At 35.8% G+C, this 23,492-nt stretch overlaps 2 protein-coding genes across 2 annotated transcripts in view; both read left to right on the top strand.

The window, feature by feature from the left end:
• The window catches only part of LOC121318907 (cohesin subunit SA-2), a 37,293-nt gene extending 31,066 nt beyond the window's left edge, over positions 1–6,227 (top strand). Inside the window, exons 24-34 of the mRNA XM_041256102.1 lie at positions 59–233; positions 570–709; positions 846–947; positions 1,305–1,453; positions 1,866–1,994; positions 2,164–2,366; positions 2,629–2,851; positions 3,117–3,227; positions 3,494–3,620; positions 4,066–4,143; positions 5,167–6,227. Coding sequence (XP_041112036.1) covers positions 59–233; positions 570–709; positions 846–947; positions 1,305–1,453; positions 1,866–1,994; positions 2,164–2,366; positions 2,629–2,851; positions 3,117–3,227; positions 3,494–3,620; positions 4,066–4,143; positions 5,167–5,190 — 1,461 coding nt within the window. The 3' untranslated portion in view covers positions 5,191–6,227. The remainder of the gene's footprint in view (positions 1–58; positions 234–569; positions 710–845; positions 948–1,304; positions 1,454–1,865; positions 1,995–2,163; positions 2,367–2,628; positions 2,852–3,116; positions 3,228–3,493; positions 3,621–4,065; positions 4,144–5,166) is intronic.
• A 4,254-nt stretch (positions 6,228–10,481) lies between these two features.
• LOC121318908 (SH2 domain-containing protein 1A-like) lies at positions 10,482–22,383 on the top strand. Its single transcript, XM_041256103.1, has 6 exons — positions 10,482–11,101; positions 12,646–12,849; positions 18,006–18,069; positions 19,114–19,288; positions 20,961–21,006; positions 21,461–22,383. The coding sequence occupies exons 2-4, from the start codon at positions 12,713–12,715 to the stop codon at positions 19,276–19,278; spliced, it is 366 nt and encodes a 121-aa protein (XP_041112037.1). The 5' UTR covers positions 10,482–11,101; positions 12,646–12,712; the 3' UTR covers positions 19,279–19,288; positions 20,961–21,006; positions 21,461–22,383.
• Positions 22,384–23,492: the final 1,109 nt, after the last annotated feature.

Below are 23,492 nucleotides of genomic sequence, written 5' to 3' on the forward strand. Positions count from 1 at the left end.
ATTGATAAGCACTTGTTTTATAAAGCACTCCTAACAGCATTTCACGTTTGCGTCATAGGCCTTCACTATCCTCTGTGATGTCCTTATGATATTTAGTCATCAGATTGTATCAGGAGGTCGTGAAAACATGGAGCCCTTGGTTTACAATCCAGATTCCTCTTTGCAGTCCGACCTACTTAACTTTATTCTGGATCATGTTTTTATTGATCAGGATGATGACAGTAATAGTACAGGTAAGACCAGCTGCCCTTGCATTTTCAGAATAGAGAAGTGTTTTTCATTCATGTTATAATAACAGTAATCCTGGGCTTCACTCGCAGCAATTGCAATAAGATTCACTGACTTGGAATAAAGTTAGAACAATGAAGTTACTCTTGAGAGACAAGTTACTTTAGGCAAGCACACAGTAGTTAAGAATAGTTAAGCTAGTGTTAATGCAGTTACTGTTATTGGCCACCAGAGGGAGGGTATTTTACATGGTGACAAGAAAAAAAAAAGTTTTTCATTTCAGGTGAATTTTAAGTTTTGTTTGTAATTTTGAACTTTTTATTTGTAAATTTTTTAACCAGATGGTCAGCAAGATGACGAAGCTGGTAAAATCGAAGCTTTGCACAAAAGACGAAACTTACTTGCAGCCTATTGTAAACTAATAGTTTATAATGTGGTGGAAATTAATACCGGGGCAGACATATTCAAACAGTATATGAGGGTAAGTTATGTATCATTAGTCCTGGTTGCCTACGCTTTGTGTGTGTGTGTGTGTATGTATATGTGTGTGTGTGTGTTTTTTTTTTTTTTTTTTGTAACCTGTCTTGCACTAATACAATGTTTTTCTTTAACCCTAGTATTACAATGACTATGGAGATATCATCAAGGAAACTATGAGCAAGACGAGACAAATAGACAAAATCCAATGTGCAAAAACACTCATACTGAGCTTGCAACAGGTAAGAGAGTGGTTACATGCAAAGCCATGTATATTTTATAAATGCCTACAATGCTGTTAAACTTGTAAAGCTGTTGTAAATGTTAAATGTATGAATGCATTCTGTGGCTAGTATAGGAGATGTCCGTACAAAGTATCTTTTTAAATAGATTAATAGGATTGATATCTGCACTAATATTTATGTCATTGAGATTCAATTGATGGCTATCAATTGATTTGCCAAATCATACAAAAAGAATCGCATTGCTCCGTTAAAATCTTGAATGGTTTTACACGCGTTTTTAATGCATTTATTTCCTTTAGTCCATATTTCTTGTGACAAATAACAGTAGTGCATTGTTCTTTGTACTCCCTTTAGCTTTTTAATGAGATGCTCTCAGAGCTTGGCTGTAACTTTGACCGATCATCTTCAGCCTTCTGTGGTATTAAGGAACTTGCTCGACGTTTTTCCTTGACGTTTGGGCTTGATCAAGTCAAAACAAGGGACGCGATTGCTATGTTACATAAGTAAGTCACGGAGAATTCATTATATTTTTAACATGGTTAAACTCACATTTGTGTGTTGAATTCCTTATTAATATAAGCTGTAAGTAAAATGTTCTAGAAATATGTATGGCCTAATACAAATTAAAGTTAATTTATGGGTTGTTTTGATTTTCATTACTTGCGTTTTCCCGCATGTCAATATATTTTATAATAATAAAAAATAGCATAGAGCCTATGTAAAAGTTAAATATTTACATTGAAAAACCAAGGTGAATTGGCTTTCATTTTGAGATTATATCTGTTAAAATGAATGTAACTGCCTGACATACAAATGTTTAGTTCCAGTTCATTTTAAAGTTCAATGTAATCTCTCCACCAAATACTGCAGTGATCAAAGTGAAAGATTAAAATTATTTATTTTACTGTGTTTCAGAGATGGTATAGAATTTGCCTTCAAAGAGCCCAGTCCTCATGGTGAAGGACACACTCCTATTAATCTTGCCTTCTTAGATATCCTGAGTGAATTTTCCTCCAAACTGCTTCGGCAGGACAAGAAGACAGTGTAAGTACAAATAAACTTGTTTGGTCAGGTGGCTGCTGTTCAGTATTATAATATAGTGTGTGCTTTCTTTCTACAGAATACTTATTCTAAGTATCTGTCTTTCCAGGTGCTGAGAGATGCTTTTTGAGTAACAAAGCATCTTGAGTAACAAAGCATCTTGTTTTTCCAGGCATGTTTACCTTGAGAAGTTCATGACATTTCAAATGGCTCTACGCAGGGAGGATTGTTGGCTTCCCCTGATTTCCTACAGAAATTCCTTACAGGTTGGGGGAGATGACGATACAGTTTCAGTAATCAGTGGAATAAGCAGTCGAGGTTCTGTGAGGAGTAAAAAGACAAAACCAGCCACTGCCAAGCGAAAAGTGGCAGAAGGTAAGCTGCATTTTAAAATCTTTCTGTAACTGGGTTGTTTCAACCTTGTTATGAATAAAGAACTTCACAGGTGTCTAGCCTTTCAACTATCAGATAGCAGTAGCTTTAAAATGTAGATTTTATATTGTTGTATTAAACCCATTTTATAATAATGACATCACTGTTCATTTTTTGTTGACTCCTTTGAGTTGAAGACCATGTGAAAGTGCTGTTTTTTTAAATTTATTTTATACACCGACATTAATGCTGAGATGTTTTCTAGCTGAGGAAAGCAGTAGCAGTGATGGGATGTGGATGAATAGGGAACAGTCACTGCAGAGCCCCGTTATGATGCAGACGCCGCACCTTACATCTACGGTGATGAGAGAACCCAAGAGGTTACGGCCAGAAGAAAGTTACATGGGAGTCTACCCCATGCAACCCGAGCAGCAGCAGCAGCAGCAGCAGCAGCAGCACCATCATCCTCAAACTCCTATAGACTACAAGTAAGGGATTTCTGTTTAAGTGATAGTTAACCGGGAAGAATAAAGTAAGGTTGGAACATATTCATATTTTGTTTTTAGCTGTTGCCTTTATGAGAAAAAAGTAATTTACCAGTGTAAATATGATGCTATGCTAGTCTAACTTTGCCAACCCACATTTTAAAGTTCCGTGATCCATATAGATTCATTACTTAGTACAGTTTGACCTTTTTTTTCAAAAGCATTAATTGTTGCTTTTTAGACTCATTCTGAACAATTCTCCCCTCAGTACCCAGGTTACTTGGATGTTGGCTCAGAGACAGCAAGAAGAAGCGAGACAGCAGCAAGAAAGAGCTGCCATGAATTACGCCAAATTGAGAACCAACCTGCAACATGCAATGTAAGTGTGTGTGTCCTTAACCAAGATAAGTGTTAGAAAAGTACAATCAAACCCCCTAATTTAAACTTCCCCATTTTCTCACTGGAGTGTTAAGTATATCTAAATGTGGTGTCCCTGCAGCAGTTTGATAAAAGGATTGCTTTTGTATTGATGTATTTCTGCAATCCACAGTTCAGAAATGTGACCAAGAATGGGTATACAGACTTGGTTAACAGTGGTACTGGGGTCTCATGGCTTTTTGTTTTTTTTGTCTGTCCCTTTCTCAGCCGACGTGGTACAGGACTAATGGAGGATGACGAAGAGCCAATAGTAGAAGATGTGATGATGTCTTCTGAAGGTCGCATTGAGGATCTCAATGAGGGCATGGATTTTGACACAATGGACATTGATTTGGTGAGAATTACTTTTAAAAGTTCAGAATATTTTATAGATTCAGTTTTTTGGCAGATGTACCGTAAAACCAAAATGAACTGTTTGCCATACAGCGTGGCCTTTATTGAAAATAACAGGTGGTGGTAAGTCAGTGTGAAGTATCCACTTCTACCACATGATGGAGCCGTATTGCTTTGTGAAAAAAACAAAAAACACTACTTCACAGAAAATGTGCAAATAAAGTATGTGTGTGTGCTTTTTTTGGTCAAGTCTCTTCAGTTTTCCACTAGTACTACCACGTCAGTTTCAAACAATTTTTTTTTCTTTTTTGCTATGTAATTTCAATATAGCTTCAAACTGCCACATATCTGACGCATATGTTTGATTAACTTGAAGATTTCCAGGCTTTTGAAAGTAATTCATTCTTTTTTTTTGTGTCACCGATTGAACATTTTCTTTTCTTTAGCCGCCATCTAAAAACAGACGAGAGAGAACAGAACTGAAACCTGACTACTTCGACCCTGCTTCCATCATGGAGGATTCTGTAAGTAATGCAGTGATGAAGAGTCATTGCAGGCAGTCCAGCAGGCACTCGGAGAAACCCATGCATGAATATCGTGTCTGGTAAAAAGTGCTTTGCTCTCGGGCTCTATTTGATCCTCAGGGTGACTGATTTGAATGTTTTAATAAATGCTACCTGATTTCAAACAGTTTTCTAATCTTTTCTAAATTACCTGCTTACTAAAAGGAGCACCGATTATTTAAAATACATGCTCTTACTACTTATCAGCTCTCAACATTGTTACTTGTCCTTTTTCGTGTGTGAGATATTTTTGTGGTTTTGTTAATTTAGCCTATGCAGATATATATATATTTGGTATAAGGCCCAAACAGTAATGTTCCGTATAGAAGGAGCTGAAAGGCTATTGAGATCATCCATTGTAGCATCAGACCTATAGACATTGCTATTGTAATGATGGCAATGAACCTTAGTTTCACTCTCCCTACATTACATAAAACGCTTTCAAACCTGCCTTAACTTTCCTGTATTCATCAAAGGAGTATTTTAAAACTAGTCTTCAAGAGGGTTTAAATAATTCTCTTTGAAGTTTAAAAATTATTTAATTTGATATACCTTAGTTGTTCCATGCACTTTTAAAAAATATATTTCAGTTTTTTATTTTTCTTAAATATTTCCCAACATAAAACCAGTGTCACCTTACAGTAATTGATTTGGAATTTAAGTGTTTTAAAATATCAAACAGAACGAAATTTCAATGTACCATTTGTAATTGAGTAATATGAGAGAATTGGTCAGGGGTCTGAATACTTTTGCAAGGCACTGTGCACATATATATATGTGTGTGTGTATATATATATAATATGTATATATATATATATATATAATGTATGTGTATATATGTATGTGTGTATATTGAATGTACTTTTGATATGGAAATAAATTGCACAAACACAAAGAAAAGTTGTGGAAATGTAGATAACGGATATGTAAAAATAAATATTTGTAGTATTGCTGAATTTTAAACTGACTTCTTTTGTTTTTTAGGTTCTTGGAGTTTCAATGTTCTAAGCAGATTTTTCAGAAGATTTGCTGCAGTCTTTTTTTTTTTTTTTTTTGAGAAATCGTGGCAGTTCTATTACAGTAACCCTCTTGATGCTGTTCTGATTTTTTTTTTTCTCCTCTGGAGAATGTTTATTGGACATGCTCTTTGGACTAAGTGCATTTAGAGGCAATAATGTTTACCTGCTGAGGTGATTTGTTAAAACTACTAAGAAGTTCATAATCGGTGGGTAAGCTTTCCCTAGTTAGTTATGCAGTTGCTCACAATTTACAAAAGCTTTCAAGTCTAAATTTTTAATTGTCTATACAAAAAAAAATAGTAATTTGAGCTTGTAGAATGGCACGTGCGTTTGAAATGAGAGGGGACACTCAGAAGATTATGAATCGGGTTATGTTAGTTTTTTGAACAAAGGAATGACAAGTTTGAGAACATAAAACAGAAGCCTTTGTTTTAATGTACAGTCCTGTGTAAGAGATCAATCCCATGTAAAGTATTAATTTATAAATGATTGTATTGCTAATCAGTAGCAGCAGGTTTTCATGAATTCAGAAACACATTTTTTATTTATATTTTTAATGATAAAATGATTCAGGGGAATGATGAAAAGGCTGTAGTCGAACCTCTACATTTGACTGTGTTTTTGTTGAAACAAGAAAGGAAAAAAGATGTGCCAAAGGCTAATCATGTATAGGCATATTTGGAATAATGAGTTCCAGAGCTAAATTCCTGTTGGCACTGCTGTACCATCACAACAGTGCAGGAAACTAATGAGGATGACTGCTTATACAAGTAGCCATTTAGCTTACCCAAAGATTAGAACTGTTTGCTTGTCCTTTTTTTTTTTTTTTTTTTTTTTTTTTTTTTTTTGAGAGACTAATACTAAGGAAGCAAGTTCAAATCCTTCCAGTAGTGCCACTGTATTGTGTCTCTAATAAAAGGAGCTTGGTATAGTATGTTTGCTGAAAATAATTCTCTAAACACAATTATACAGCTTATTAGAGTGTGGGAATAGGTATCCTAAATTTTAAATAAAGTTATATATATATATATATATATATATATATATATATATATATATATATATATATATATATATATATATATATATATATATATATATATATAAAAGTTGTGCTGATTTTATAATCGCGCAGTTTGTTTAGTTTTTCTTACTTTTAAATTCCAACCTGAAATTCTAAGGTTTCAGAAATATAAGAAAATAAAAACAATGTTTAAAAATAAAAGCATGTGTATTCATGCTTTAAAAAAAAAAAAAAAAAAAAAGATTTTTAAATGTGTATTTTATATTGTTTTATCTTTGTCTTTGCAAACAGTCTTCAGGTTTCAATACTGTTTTTGTTTTTGCTATATATGTAAATTAGTTTGGATAACAGATTCATGAAGCTCTCCATGTTCTTTTAAAGTTAAAGTTTTTAATTTCAAATGTCCTTTCACAAACCCTTAAGTCTGTAACATAAAATCTTTAAAATTACTATTTGGAAATGAACTTTTATTCTGCAACGCTTGGGCAGCTAGACACAGCTTAAGTAAACATTAACTTATAGTACTAATGTACTTTTTTTATTTTTTATTATGTCTTGTTTATTGAGGTATATTCTTTATTATCATTCCATGCCTTACTTTGCTTGCAATACAAAACTCCAACTTTCTCTTGCAGAAATCTTCCATTTATCTAAGTAAATAGTTATGTTTCAAGGATGTATTTTGGAGCTGTGGTAGCCAAGACCCATAGAAATGATCTAGTGTTATATTAAAACAGAGTAGAAACGTTATCGATACAGCATATGTTTTTGTGTTTTACGTAATTATTTTTCCGTAATAAAATGACTCTTATGCTTTAAGAATACTGCCTAGTTTCAGACCACTGCATTAACAGAACTGCTGAAAGGACTGTACAGTATATATAAATTAAGTGCAAGCTGGTTTTCCTCTTTCTTTTTTCTATTTTTAAAGGTGTTTATTTGTGTGAGCAGTTCTTTTTAAAGCTGTATGTTTTTCAATCGGCTTAAAATGTTTTATATATTTACCTTAACCCACTGTCCTCCACTTCCTGTCGTCCACTGTACTGTTTCTGATTTGTATTTGTCTGGAGACAGTAACTTTTTGAATAAAAGTAACCCTTCTGCAGTTGTGATATTAAGTCCCAAAAAAGGGCCAGCATCTTTATTTCATAAAAAAAAAAAATTGAATCCCTTGCTTAACTACGTGTTGCGTTCTGTATAATTTCATGTATTTTTAGATTCAAATAGAACTTGGGTCCTGCTTTGACAGGGACAGAGAACATGCAGATCGTTTTCTGTCTTTTTCTTTCTGACCCATCTAAGACTAGACCTTAAGTTTCTACTAATCCATAAGAATGTAAATATTACGAAAGAGCCCCCAAAATGTTTAATTGTAATATGAACAAAAAGGCAACTGTTTTCCTCTCAAGTTTAAGATGCACTTTGTATTTCAGTTTGTTTAATAAGCAGATGTCTTAGCTTGTATTGGAACTAGAAAACCCAAGTAAGCTGATTGCAAGTTCTTATTTTAAGCGTACTTGTTCTGGTGAGGGCTGTCATTTTGACGAGGTTAAAACATACGTATTGAATGTTGGTTTCAATGTAGCAGTTCAGCCTGAGACAGCAACCATGCTGAAGGCTTCTAAAACATCTGCCATCTTTTCAGTTTCCATTTAGAAGCTTGAAATCTCAACAGCCATGGGACCAAACAAAAGTGCAATACTAAAGTAAACTTCGGGGGGGGGGGGGGGGGGGGGGGTTGTTTTTTTTTTTTTTTTTTTTTTTTTTTTACTTGTCCTAAAATATCCTGCCACTTGCTTATATTCTGACTTCAAAGGGGTTGTGGTTTCTGTGTCTTTAAAAGGTTTCCAGAAGAGAGTGAAACACCGCCCCTGTGTGAACCAACCGCATCTTTGGGGGCAGGATGGGCTAATCGACTATAGGTCGTGTGCTCAGCTATACTCCCTATTTGCACAAGTACCAATTTTAATGCAAACATTTTTCTAATTTTTAAAAGATATATTAAATTATACATATGTTAAATCACTACAGAAGTTATTGCAAACCTCATAGTTACTTCAATTTATTGAGTTGCATAACCATAATGTATTTCAGTCTGGAGAATTTGAGGAATATTTGGTTCGCCTGGGGAGTTCATGGAAAATTAACCTGTTTTTTTAGCTTGCAATTGTTTCTTATATGCCTGTGTTAGTAAATACTCTTTGTGCTACCTATAATTGTTTTACGATGACAAAACATTGGCAGGGAAGTGTCAAAATATTGTGCAATTTCTCAAACCAGGAAGCAAAGAGCAAAATCACCCAGAAAGTTTGACTCGGCGGAAAACAAATATACATGTACTGGAACTGGCTCAGTTTCCCACCACAGTTTCTCGGTTATCTTTCGTCTGACAGAGAAAGCAAATGTTCTTTGTCTACGAGTTGCACGTGCTGACTAAGCTGCAAAGGTGTGAGCTGAAAAGCTAGTACAGATTTTATCTATATTTTTTTGTGTTTTCAAGTAATTAGGAGAAAAAAAAAAACAGCGTGCATTTACAGGAAGTTTTATTGTAGTTTGTGATTACACTTGTATTCGATTTTACCAAATACATTCTTAAATGTCTGATGTACGATAGGACATCTCTTACATCGATTTTAACAAACTTAAAACAAAAATAAATACCCACTGCCCTTTCTACTTTATTTCTGTTGCATTTAATTTATGTAGGTGAAAATCTGATTTAAAAAAATACATTGAGACATAATTGATCTCTTTTATTAACATGTAATTCTACGTCAAGCAGTAATAGTAGTATAGTACTATTTCATGTTAGAGTTCAAAATGTCACATTTTTTAAATCAGTTTTTCATTAAGTATATGGAAAACTACAAAGTGGTATGTAATTCAATTTGGACATAGTTAATTATATAGAGTGATGCAAAACTTCTGCCATAAATGTGCAAAATAAAATGAAACTAAGTTCACACCTAAGTAATGTGTGGGGTCTGACTGAAACATTTCCGCCCCACCTGTAATCAAAGAACACAAAACACCAGGGGGTTACTGGTTGTCAGTTGCAGCCGTTTATCACTTAACCCACATCCAAAGAAACAAGTGATTAGACCGTGCTGCTGGAGTGCCTCGTCTATGAGGTAAGTTCACATTAAAGGAAGCTTTGTAGTTAAAATGTTTACAGAGCTTCATAGGCAGCTCAAACACTGCAGTGGATCCTCAAATTGCTATTTTTTTCTTTTCAGACCCCTTGCTCACTACTTTTCTTGGCATAATATCTGCCGCATCCTTTTTTTTTTTTCTTTTGTAGTTGCTGAATTTAAAAGTGATACTTTGACCTGTGCACTTGTCAGTAATTCCAAAATTTGGATTTTATTACAGCGATTTTATTTTTTTGTTTTGTATAAATAACAGCATCTACATCTACAGCGAACAGAGGTCAATAAATAATGACATCAATAAAACACTCAAACACAAATTACTTTCTTTTAAGCTGAAGAAAAGCTGTTAAGCAGTAATACAGACAGAACTCAGTTAATGATAAATTAAAGTATCATTCAACCTTTTGGGACAACAAGTAACAACAATAATAGCATTAACTGTCATAATAAGCCTAACAACCTCCTATTTAAACTTGTATGCCATGTTGTTGATACGTACCAGTTTTGCTGTTTTATTTTAAATGCAATAAAAAAAAAATGCTTTGTTTTCAGGTTTCATTAACAATATTATAATTGTAATGTAACAGTGATTCTAAATGGCATACATACTGAGATCTCAAATTGTGTTTATAATGGGACCTTCCATGCAACTTAACAATAGATGTGCTGTGTCAGAATAATATGTTAACCATTGTAATTGATCACAAAGTTTTAACTATTGAGTTATTAAAATAACGTTTTGAAAATATAGTAATGATGAGTCCAGGAGCCTCGCGCCACCTTCCACAGCAGCAAGCTCGCGTGTGTCTGCTGACTGCCGGAGTCGTGAGGAAGGTACAATGTATATTCTGCCAGCTATAGTTGCCAGCATTATTACAAATGTGGAAACAGGCTCTTCTTCCTGGAAAACATTAGACTTGATTTATTCTGTGATCACTGAGCTGCTTTCATCTGACTACTGCTAATAATAATAATGGTGTACAACATGTAATTTGAAAGCTACACGTCCAATTGTGATTTGACTTTGAATAGAAATTTGTGTGCACTTTATTAATGCTGTCTAGTCTCTGCTTACCAGATATGGTTCACTGAGATCCAAAAGGTGGCTCTCTTGATTGAGGGAGCTAGAATATCCAGTTTGAGACTGGATTTAGTCAGCTTTTTAGTTTTAGTGAACTAAATCAGTGTAGGGTTAGTCTGCTGTGCTCACATTGTGTTCAGTGCGATATTCTTCTGGTTCTTTTAGGAGTCTGCTTGTCATGTTTAAGGACACACACTTGCAGTTCTGACTTCCAAGGTTCTGGACACATCAGGACCGGTTGGGTTAATACATCTATAGAACCATTCACCCACTTTAGATGTTACTTTGCGCAGAGACTGGGGAGCTATTTTATATACAATATTGTGCAGGATGCTGACACCTAAACAGTAGTGCCTGTTTAGGAAGTATTGTCAAACATTTTGTTTCAGCAGTAACAATTCATTGAAAGTGGCTGTAGTACAGTAGTAGAGGGTATGAAAGTTTATAATGGGATGGCATGCGATACATCCAACCTTTACTGTTTACAATAAGAAACTGAATTATTTCTGCTTTCCAGCTTCAGATTCCACAGCTCCACCCCCCAGAAAAAACCCACCAGCCCCCTAAAATCAAACTCTGCTTAGCAACTCGGCATAATTTAACACTGTGATTCGTCCAGTCACTGTCATTGCAGATTTCCACAGTAAGTACGTTGTAACTGTGCATAATAACAGTGTCATTGTGTACATACACATGTATTTAGTAAGCAATGATTATGTAAATACACAGTAATTGGAGACACTTAATGCACAGTGTTACCAAAACTATGTGTGGTTTTAATACACAGAAGACATCTCAAGTGTTTCAATAATACCATCAGCAGTCGTCTATTTAAACAAAACATTTGTTTGCAATATATCGCAAAACGGAACCAATTAATGAATTTATATATATATATATATATATATATATATATATATATATATATATATATATATATATTTCAGATGAGACAATACACCATTTTTTAAAGTCTGAAATTAATTTAGATACATCTTCACTAACTAGACGCCTTTTGAACACCTTCCCATGATGGAGAGGGAGTGATTATAAAAAGATTATACAATTGGGAAGACATGTTTTTATAATATAATAAGGGTTTGCTAAACAACAATAGAGCAATATCCTGTTTTAGCCTTGTAAGTACAACCTGCAAAGTGTAGGCAATATGATTGAAAATAATAAACTATGCTTGCTCCAAACTTTGATGTTCAATAGGGCGGTGGAAATGGGCCACTTAGTCAAAAGCTTAATGTTACTATTGCTTTGGTAACAGATCATTGGAAAAGCAAACCAAACAGTGACATTTCACAAAGTGTAGAAGAACACTTCATGAGGCAATGTATTTTAAAAAGTTTTTCATGTCAAAGCCAAGCCACCCAGAACTCACTTTCTCAAAGCCAGACATACTGTACCTGCACCCACACACTAATGAGCTTGCAAATTCCGTTAGGGCATCACACTTTCCTCCTGACAGCAAAGCAGCCCTGAGAGATCAGTTTCCATGCCATAGTTCATGTCATGTTTTTGTTTGATGTGTGTGGTTTATTAATATTTTACAGAAATTTAGATGGAAATCAAATAGTCATGCGTATTGTTTAGGTTTCGGCAATGTTTTTATTGTATAATTTTGTGTATTTTAAGGTAATTTTTCCAGTGTTTTACATTGTCTAATTGCTGTGAATTAACATAGTAGTTACTTACTAAATACATGTGAACTTACACATACAGTAATTACAATGTTCTTAATGAGCACATTTTTTGCACAGTAGAATCCTAACCCTTTTCTGTGTAAAAAGATTTACCTTGTGTTTATGACATAACATTAACGGATGCGTATATTCAAATGTGGAAAACAGATTGTTACCAAGTAATCTGGATGCTGTTTAATCGGTTCCATTAGCAATGTATTTTGCTTACATGACCAACGGTTTTCTACAGGGTCCATTTTTGATTATGTGTATATATATATATATATATATATATATATATATATATATATATATATATATATATATATATATATATATATATATATATATATATATATGATGCATTTACAATGAAATGGAAAAGTGGGCTGTGGTTTAAAACCAAAAAAAAAAGGATTGACGTGACATCCTGTGTTTTTTTTTTTTTTTTTTTTTCTCCTCACCTTCCGCTCTTGCACTTTTCTGCCTCCTGCAGAATTTAATTGTGTGAATAGCTCACAGCAGTTCTGTCCAGCTTGTTCTACTTGGGGGTTGCTTGCAGGATGGACGCCTTGCCTGTTTATCACGGGAAGATCAGCCGGGAGACTGGAGAGAGGCTTCTAGGGGCTGCTGGAAAGGATGGCAGCTATCTAATTCGTGACAGCGAGACTGTGCCTGGGGTTTACTGCCTGTGTGTGTTGTAAGTACAAAGACAGAGTTCATTTTTTGATAATGAAGATCTGCAGCTTATTTGTAACAGCAATGTGCTTGCTGTTTTTGATCCAGCTAGTTAAGAAATTAAGCAATTGATTTCCATAGCATGTCTCTTCTGTGAAATAACATCCATAACTATAAAACACTGTCACAGTGTAAACGTTTTCATGGAACGTATTTAGTTTTATACACTGTTTAAACATTTCTATGATACAAGTAATCATGCAACCGTGCTTAATAAGGCTATGAATCCATCAAGGGGCTCTGAGGACACGGTAAACCACAAGAACATTGGGGTGGGATAACACAATTATCTATACAGCATTTTTTATTAATTTTTATACAAAAAACACTATGGCACCGTCAGCAGAGTGTCATTATGATTGAATTCACAAGGAACAAAATGTTCGCAAAAATGTAACCTCACAAGATGTACAACATAAAAAAATACTTCCAGATTTAAATTATGTAGGCACTATTTATTTACACAGATATTAACACAGACTAGTAAAATATAAGATACATAAAAAAGGGAACTCTCTTTTTTCCCTGCTATTAGTGCCTGTAAAGCAGAAAATGTACAATATAGATAACACTTAAAAATAATGTCTGCAAATTCCTATTGAATGCTAGCTGAATACTACAGGACTGACACCTGACTCTGTTCTGGACTTCCTCTGAGTTCTGAAGTCATTCATTTTGAATTCAGCCCTGTTAATGCATGTGGACTGAAATAAATAATGTTCAAACACAAGTGTTCATGCATGAATTAACACTACTAACAATCCCCTGAATACATCTATTATACATGTAATCATTTGTTGCAGAGGAACATGGAATGAATACAGGTAATTCAATACACATGAATTATTTCAGAACTTGGAGGAAGTGTAGACGGTATCCAGATGTTATTCCTGTGAGTGTCAGAATTCATTAGAAACTTGCGGGAATTATTTGAATGTGTTAACCTAATATGTATTTGTACCTCACACAAAACAGAACATGAACAATCTCATTTGTCATGTCAACCCTTCAATGTATATAGCAATACGATATTGGCAGTACCTTCATCAGCTTAAAATCTTGTATGCATTAGTGTGGGTAACCCCCATCTGCGGGTAATGCCTGCAATGCAAAATGCTGTTGACATATACGCACGCACGCACTACAGCAGAGTGTTCTTATATATGGCCAATTTAGTGTATTTGTCAATGTGTGTTTTCCAAATCAAAATCAATTTCCATTACACAATGGTCCGCTCCTGACATCACAAACGCTAGCCACCCAGGCACTCACTGAATATTTTACAATTGCTCCCCTACGTACTTTAATGCTTTCGACCATACTTGTAGTGGAAATGTTTGTCATTGAATGTATTAAGTTGCTTTTAGAATTTGTAAATTCAGCACTGAGCTTTTTAATACTTCTGGGTAAATGGTAGGGTGGGGCAATATTTGGAAAAGGGATCCAGTCACATCAATGGGGCTATTTAAAAAAATAAATAAATACAAATAAAAATAAAAAAAAAAGCATACTCAGAATTAATAATAAGTGGTGCAATTTCAGCACAGATGTTTTTTCTTAAATTTCTGGGCTTGCTGTCTTTTGGAGAGATTTATGGTAACACTGTAAAGAACCAAAACAACTCAAAACAACTGCACATCTCCCCTCATCACGCCTCCGCGTAGATTGTTTGCAAATGTCTTGATGCTTATCAGTACATGTGTCAAATAACGCTTTTCTTATTACAAAAAAACATCACAAATGCACTGGATATATTTGCATTCATTTGGAAATGCAAGTTGAAGACGCTTTTTTTTTTTTTTTTTTTTTTTTTTTAATTCATTTATGTGGCTGTGCCGCAAAAATATCATCTCGTTGAGGGAATGTGGTTAAAAAAAACAAAACAAAGATGCAGCGCAGTGAGATATTGAGAAGGGAGTGGAAAGAATCCACCCACTCGGGTTTCTGTGTGAGAGACTTCACACGAATAAAGCGTGACCAGCAGGCAGGAGAACACCAGAAAGAAGAAGAGCTCACAGTTAGCAAAGCCTGTTCATACTTTTACCAGGACTCGTGGGCATGGCTGAAACCTGGTTAGGCAATCCATGCAAAAACCCTCAGGCTAATTTTAAATTTAATCACAAAACAAAGGCATGTCGTATCCAAAAGTAAATTATTCCTACTGTCTGTTTTGGATCTTAAGTCTCCATCACAGTATTAACCTCAGCATTTGCATGCAACAGATAACTTTGTACATGAAGATATCAAAGTAAGACTAGTGTGTAAGAGATGCCCTACCCTTTCAGTAAATTCCTATTTAAAATACAAATAAATTGTCTGTGATTATTTATTTTTATCCAACAGTAATTGGTTCTATAAAGTCAATGAAAGTGTATTGGTTAATTTGTAACGATATAGGGAATATATACCCTTGAGTGCCTGCGAGAAGCGTTTCAGCAGTAAGATGTCATCTGTCACTGTTGTGTAATAAAAGAACGCCTGAACTCCATGTAGAGGTGTCCGGTTGTTGTAGAATTCTGAATTTATTTCAATATGGTTTGTAATACAGGCCAGACACGAAGCCACTTGGGGTATATCTATGATGGGGCTTATCTAGCCAATTTAGGGGGCTAGTGCTGGTGCAGAACAGGCCATGAACACATCAATGCAATTAATGAACTCTGTGTCAATTCAGGACCAGATCGCTTGTTATATAATAGATACAGCCAGAGACACAGTGAAGTTCACTATACTATATACAACTAATATAACTGTTCACTGTGACATTTAACACTGTACTATATTCACTCAATATAACTGTTCACTGTGACATTTAACACTGTACTATATACACTCAATATAACTGTTCACTGTGACATTTAACACTGTACTATATACACTCAATATAACTGTTCACTGTGACATTTAACGCTGTACTATATACACTCAATATAACTGTTCACTGTGACATTTAAATCGCCTCTGCTGAAATTAATTTTCTGCATTGCTGTGAGAAAGCATTTTGTTATGATTGTGTGGTTTGGATTCTGGGACTAGCGAGAGTCTGCTGTACTGTGAAGCTGTAGTTCCAGATTGACCAGTCATCTCTCTGAACTGTATTTTGTTTGTACTGTGAAGGTGTAGAGTCCAGACTGACCAGTCATCTCTGTGTACTGTGAAGGTGTAGAGTCCATACTGACCAGTCATTTATGTGTACTGTGAGGTGTAGAGTCCAGACTGACCAGTCATCTCTGTGTACTGTGAAGGTTTGTAGTTCCAGACTGACCAGTCATCTCTGTGTACTGTGTTTCATTTGTACTGTGAAGGTTTGTAGTTCCAGACTGACCAGTCATCTCTGTGTACTGTGAAGGTGTAGAGTCCATACTGACCAGTCATTTGTGTACTGTGAAGGTGTAGAGTCCATACTGACCAGTCATCTCTGTGTACTGTGTTTCATTTGTACTGTGAAGGTTTGTAGTTCCAGACTGACCAGTCATCTCTGTGTACTGTGAAGGTTTGTAGTTCCAGACTGACCAGTCATCTCTGTGTACTGTGAAGGTTTGTAGTTCCAGACTGACCAGTCATCTCTGTGTACTGTGAAGGTGTAGAGTCCATACTGACCAGTCATCACTGTGTACTGTGAAGGTGTAGAGTCCATACTGACCAGTCATCTCTGTGTACTGTGTTTCATTTGTACTGTGAAGGTTTGTAGTTCCAGACTGACCAGTCATCTCTGTGTACTGTGAAGGTGTAGAGTCCATACTGACCAGTCATTTGTGTACTGTGAAGGTGTAGAGTCCATACTGACCAGTCATCTCTGTGTACTGTGTTTCATTTGTACTGTGAAGGTTTGTAGTTCCAGACTGACCAGTCATCTCTGTGTACTGTGAAGGTTTGTAGTTCCAGACTGACCAGTCATCTCTGTGTACTGTGAAGGTTTGTAGTTCCAGACTGACCAGTCATCTCTGTGTACTGTGAAGGTGTAGTCCAGACTGACCAGTCATCTCTGTGTACTGTGAAGGTGTAGTCCAGACTGACCAGTCATCTCTGTGTACTGTGAAGGTGTAGAGTCCAGACTGACCAGTCATCACTGTGTACTGTGAAGGTGTAGAGTCCAGACTGACCAGTCATCTCTGTGTACTGTGTTTCATTTGTACTGTGAAGGTTTGTAGTTCCAGACTGACCAGTCATCTCTGTGTACTGTGAAGGTTTGTAGTTCTAGACTGACCAGTCATCTCTGTGTACTGTGAAGGTGTAGAGTCCATACTGACCAGTCATTTATGTGTACTGTGAGGTGTAGAGTCCAGACTGACCAGTCATCTCTGTGTACTGTGAAGGTTTGTAGTTCCAGACTGACCAGTCATCTCTGTGTACTGTGAAGGTGTAGTCCAGACTGACCAGTCATCTCTGTGTACTGTGAAGGTGTAGAGTCCAGACTGACCAGTCATCACTGTGTACTGTGAAGGTGTAGAGTCCATACTGACCAGTCATCTCTGTGTACTGTGTTTCATTTGTACTGTGAAGGTTTGTAGTTCCAGACTGACCAGTCATCTCTGTGTACTGTGAAGGTGTAGAGTCCATACTGACCAGTCATTTCTGTGTACTGTGAAGGTGTAGAGTCCATACTGACCAGTCATCTCTGTGTACTGTGTTTCATTTGTACTGTGAAGGTTTGTAGTTCCAGACTGACCAGTCATCTCTGTGTACTGTGAAGGTGTAGAGTCCATACTGACCAGTCATTTGTGTACTGTGAAGGTGTAGAGTCCATACTGACCAGTCATCTCTGTGTACTGTGTTTCATTTGTACTGTGAAGGTTTGTAGTTCCAGACTGACCAGTCATCTCTGTGTACTGTGAAGGTTTGTAGTCCCAGACTGACCAGTCATCTCTGTGTACTGTGAAGGTGTAGTCCAGACTGACCAGTCATCTCTGTGTACTGTGAAGGTGTAGTCCAGACTGACCAGTCATCTCTGTGTACTGTGAAGGTGTAGAGTCCAGACTGACCAGTCATCACTGTGTACTGTGAAGGTGTAGAGTCCAGACTGACCAGTCATCTCTGTGTACTGTGTTTTGTTTGTACTGTGAAGGTTTGTAGTTCCAGACTGAACAGTCATCTCTGTGTACTGTGCTTCGTTGACAGGTGCAAGGGGTTTGTGTACACGTACAGATTGTGCCAGACAGATGGGGGCTCGTGGTCTGCCGAGGTGAGTAGAAGTTACCAACAATAGCACTGGGCCTGGGTTAACTCTAAATGATGGCACTGTCCTAGTCATTGTAAAGTAGAGCTATAGCACCTCATGCATTTTGATTTCATTCAAGCAGAGGTTACTGAGGCACAGGTCTTTGTTTTTTAATTTTTTTTTTTAATTAATTGAAATAAATGTTCTGATGTTACTTGATTTAAATCTGATCACAATGATATTAATGACCTACCACAGCCATTCTGTGGTTGATTGCAAATGAAAATGAAATGAAAGCTCAGTTGTTTGAACACAGCAGTTGTTTTCCCCTTGTGCTTTAATTGATTGCTCTTCTAGTCTGGGTTAGATTTACTTTTCAGACATCGAAATGTTAGCTCTTCCACACAACACAATTTCAGTCAGTGCTGCATTGAAGAGAGCTATGACACTGTGATACCGTGAGTGGGTGCGTGTGTGTATGCTTGTGGGTGGATTGGGTATATTATTTGGAAGTAATATTGAAAGCATTAGATAGGGTATTTTGACTCTAGGGATAAACCCAGATCGAAAAATGTCCCTCCTTGAATAACGACGATTTATGGTAATTCATGTTGGTATATTGTGAATAATTTTTAGCATGCTAATATTGTACGTCTGCAATAATACAAAGTTAAACTAACCCCAGCCTCGGTTACTAACCTGCTTATTGTATCTTGGTCACGTTCTACTTCCCACCACTAGATTCTGAGCGTCTCATTTTCCAATTCTAATTTAACATGCTTGATGTTCTGCAAAACAGTGTCTGGTAAACACAGGCTTTTGTAATCAGATCTTGAATATTCACAAACAGAAGATTCTATAATGTTGTGTTTCGGAAAAATCTGCATCTGTAAAAATAATTTTACTGTACTTTCAATGCATTTACTGTAATGTTTAAATTTTTGCATTTGTTTTTTTTTATTTAGTAGCACAGAGAAAAGTAACATCTGATCTATCTGCACACGTTTACCGGCATGAAATCAGCAGAACGATTGATTTTTTATTTTTTTTTTGTGTTCGTTTGTTCAGACTGCTCCTGGTGTTCAAAAGCGTCTCTTTCGGAAGATAAAGAACTTGATTGTGGCCTATCATAAACCGGGCCAGGGCTTAGCGATGCCTCTACTCTACCCTGTTTGCAAAGAAAACAACTACACCACCAGCCAACCCATGACTGGAAAACGTATGCCAACATAACTGCATTTAGGTAAAACTTTAACATGTTTTTGAGACTGTAGTGCAACTCCAGCCCTGGAGCGCCCTAGCAGTGTAGTTTGATACTGTAGGTATGGTAAAACCCTGACTACCAGAGCCCCGATTTATCCGAGTACTTGGAGCATGTGAACAGTTAACCTGACTTCTTGTGTGCTGTGCTCTTCTGCCCTGTTTGCAAAAAAACCCCAAAAAACTAAAAAGCACTATTCAGCCATCAAGCTCTGGTATCTACAAAACAGTGCCCTGCTATAGGTGATATATTTACATGTAAAGGGGTAAATTCTATCTTTTTAGGTGGTGGTACCTGCTTTGAGTAAAACTCTTCAGTGCTTTCTGATCTATGGTCAGAAGTTTAATTGGTTTATTAAATAATTAATGGCATGGCTGGAACAAAGACCAGGATGGAGTCTATTTTATTAATTTAATTTGTGGCGTCTCTAAATACCATCGCTGTATCCCCGCGAGCGATTTATTGCCACACCTAATACCATTATTGCATACAAGAAAAAAAAAGTACATTGAAATGAAAATTATTTTATTTGTATTTCATTTTTTTAAATAATTTTTTAGGGCGATGGACTTGAAGTGCCGAACCTTCCTGATTTTGTTTAAAATATTCCTTAAAATATGACCCTTTTTTGAACAGATGGAAAATGTGTCATAAAGGGCAACCTTTATTAATTAATCAAAATGGGCTTTAATGTTTATTGTAAACAAATTCAACTGTAAGGATTAGGTAGCTACTATGTAATTACATTATTAGTCATAGAACTGAAACATTATTGTTAAAATTGTGGTCCTCAATTCAGCATTGAGTTTGGCTGAAATGGTTTATTTCATATATATATATCTCTATATATATATATCTATCTATATCTATCTATCTATAATCTCCAGTATTTATTTATTTGTTTTATTACTGGACATTACAAATCTTGTGGTATACAGATACTTTTAATAACGTCTTTATTGTGCTACCTTAATGTTTAATATGTGTGCAGGACAGGCTGTTTTTTCTTTGTATTTATCATTAGACAAGGACATGGGGGGGTGTAATAGTGAAAACTTCTGTTTAAAATATCTGTGGGTAATATATTCACAAACACTGAGCACTCGTCCAGAAATTACATTTCAACTATGAAGACGATATCCTTGCGTAATGCTACTGTTTTTTTCTTTCCAGTCATTATAAGGCCGTTGTTGCCCTAATTAAAATGTAATATATTTTTGGAGTGTTTTGACAGCAGTGGAAATGCGATCTAATGAATGCCTCCAGGATATGTACATAAAAACAAATTGCCTGCGAAACCGCTTGCTCTTGCGCAATTTGGAAAAGACAATTGCGTGCAGATCTTGCTAAAGGTTACAGATTTTATAAACAAAGATTGTACAGGTATTAAAAAAAACGTAAAAACGAATCCATTTGATATTAAAAAATGTTAATATCCATATTTTTATACAGTATATTGTGCTCAATTGCATTAAAAAAAAAAGTTCCCTTCTGCAGTAACACTGGAAATTAAATTTTGTACCTCTGTCCTTTCATCATCTTCTAAAAACTAACAAACAACAAAAGCTAACAATTATCAAATGCTGAAGCTGCATACTGTGCTGAAACCCGGTTACTTGTGTCACAGCTGTTTGTTTTATTTGGGTCTTTTTAGAAGCAGCTCTAAGGACTGCAGCCCTTAATTAAAATGCTATCTCATGGTAAGTGTTGCTGCTGTACCTTCTCTCAGTACTGTATTGTGTGTGTATAGACTGTTACTAATACTGTATACCTCCTGAACCTTGCCTTGTAATTACTTCAGATGATGATAAAAATAACTGAATAATCAATAAACTGCTCAGATAACACATGTAGTGGCTTGAAAGTAGTTTTAAGTTGTTTCTTCTTTAGAATTGTATTTGGTGTTTTTTTTTTTTTTTTTTTTTTTGTTCCTTTCAAAGAAAATGCCAGTGATAATTCGGATTAAATCGTTGTGAATCTAGCCCATTAAATCTGAATGCAGAGCTGCTGAATATACTGTTGCCTTCTTGCTGTACTAATGGACTCTACTGCTCTGATCAGTAGCATATTAAGCAAAGTGGAAAGAACGGGGTTGAGGGTGGGCCTATTTCTGCGAACGTTGATATTTCTCATGTCTTTTTGTGTTTGTTTTAGGTGGAGACAGTGCAGAAGACTACCTTGTTATGCACCCAGCTTCATAGGCAAATTCAATATATTCTGTATACATACGTCTACATGGATAACATCTTGGATATTTTTTTAGCTGTTACCAAATGCGCAAAAAAACAGTACCATTAAAAAGATCTAAGTGTCCTTCAAATCTCTGTGAGGTGGAAACCACAGACGCATGAAAGCCTTTGTTTTGTGCACAGCAGGCAAACTATTGGATTTTTTTTACAGAGACTGGTGGCAGCGCAGCATTCATTGTCGTTTTTGTCTTCAGCAAGCTGTTGCAGCGAAATTAAACCTGAAGAAAAAGTAGGGAGAGCATTAATGCAATGCATTGCCTCACAGACCCGTAGACTCCACGTATAAAACAGCTCCCTCCGGGCAGGAATTCATTTGATACTACACCTTGCTGAGCTGCACAGCCCTATTGCAGTTACTGTGTCATTGCAACGCCACCCTGTATTAACAAAGCTAATGACTTCAACAAGGTATCAAGAATGGAACGACAGCCTGAAACTGCAGAAACCTGGATGACATTTGGAAGGTTTATTATTCAAGTATTTGCATTCTAATACTGAAGGACACCCGTTTTCAGTAACGAGGAAGCCACTCTGCGAATGTGTTAATAATTCATTGACACACAGTTGTTAGTTTCTTATTTTTTTATGCTGCACAGATTTTTTTTTTTAAGCGATTTAAATTCTCTTTGATTTAGCTGGTTTTCAATTTTGAAATTGAAAATGGTATGTTCCAAAGCAGGGTGTAGCCCCTGTATTATGTCTTACACATTTTGCCTGAGATTTATCTTCTAATGGTTCTCGATGTGATTTTATTTTTTTGTTGATATGACACGTCATTTGTATATTGCGTAACTCCATATTTTCAAATTAAAATTCTCATTAAAAACATGATTGTGTTTCCTCAAAGCAAAGTTCAATGAAGATTGTATAATGATGTGATCTCACAGGGCGGCAGTTCAATAGGGAGTCTGTTTTATAACATATGATAGCACTGCACAATGAACCCAGAAATGTGCACTTCTGACCTATTTTGAATAAAGCAAAAATGCTTAGGGAACTTTTTTTTTTTCATTTTTTTGAGAAATGAGATGACTTTTGTGTGCTGCATCAGAGTTCGTGTCTGTCATACACTGCTCCTCGGCTCATGCAACCTGATTAAAAATAAAGACAGCATTGATGGTTTGGTAAATGTACATATAGATGCATTCCTGATTTTTGTTATATTCTGTTTTTCTGAAATCAGGAAAAATAAAGAACAGAGTTTAAAAAGCAAACTGGACAGCTGTACAGTTACACTTTACCACAACGTGCATCTGACATTCATGCCATGATAGTTAGCTCACTTCCCTTCTTCGCTGTTGCCTTTTGTTTTCACGGCTTACTCAGATCAGCGGTTTGTCGAGTTCTTCTGATGTTGCCAGAAACACGAATACACTCGCTAGAAATGTAAAGCTTGTATGTCTGCCTTAATGTCATGTCTTTTATGTTTTTTTTTTTTTTTTAATCATTTATTCTGCATATCTTCTAAGTGAGCTGTACATACTGAAGTGGGTTATCTGCAGAATAGGTGGAAAGCAGATAGAAACAGTAATGCAGGCAATCCAGATCCTCTATGCTGTGCATGTAAACCAGGTCTGAGCTGCAGTTGGGGTTGTTGTGTTTTATTTATTTTTTAAATCCGATTCAATTCCATCTGTTCAGAAGCATTGATTCATCTGATTGAGTTTGGCATGTAAACAGTCAATTTAAATGCTAATTCCTGATGTGGAGAGTGTTCTTCTATTATAGGTGAATGGGCGTTGTGTTGCATAGTGTACTAGTACACTCTAGTTAGTTTACAGTAGTGTATAATGATATATATGTATAATATAATGTACATACTGTAATTAATTCTGCAATTGCTTTAAATGCCACAGAGACATTTATTAGGAAAAAGAACACACACCAGAGGCTGATTTGCACATTTATTTTTAAAAAATGAAAAGTTCAAAGTTTTT

This window comes from Polyodon spathula, chromosome 7 (genome assembly GCF_017654505.1).
Source record: "Polyodon spathula isolate WHYD16114869_AA chromosome 7, ASM1765450v1, whole genome shotgun sequence".
Taxonomy (NCBI): Eukaryota; Metazoa; Chordata; class Actinopteri; order Acipenseriformes; family Polyodontidae; genus Polyodon; species Polyodon spathula.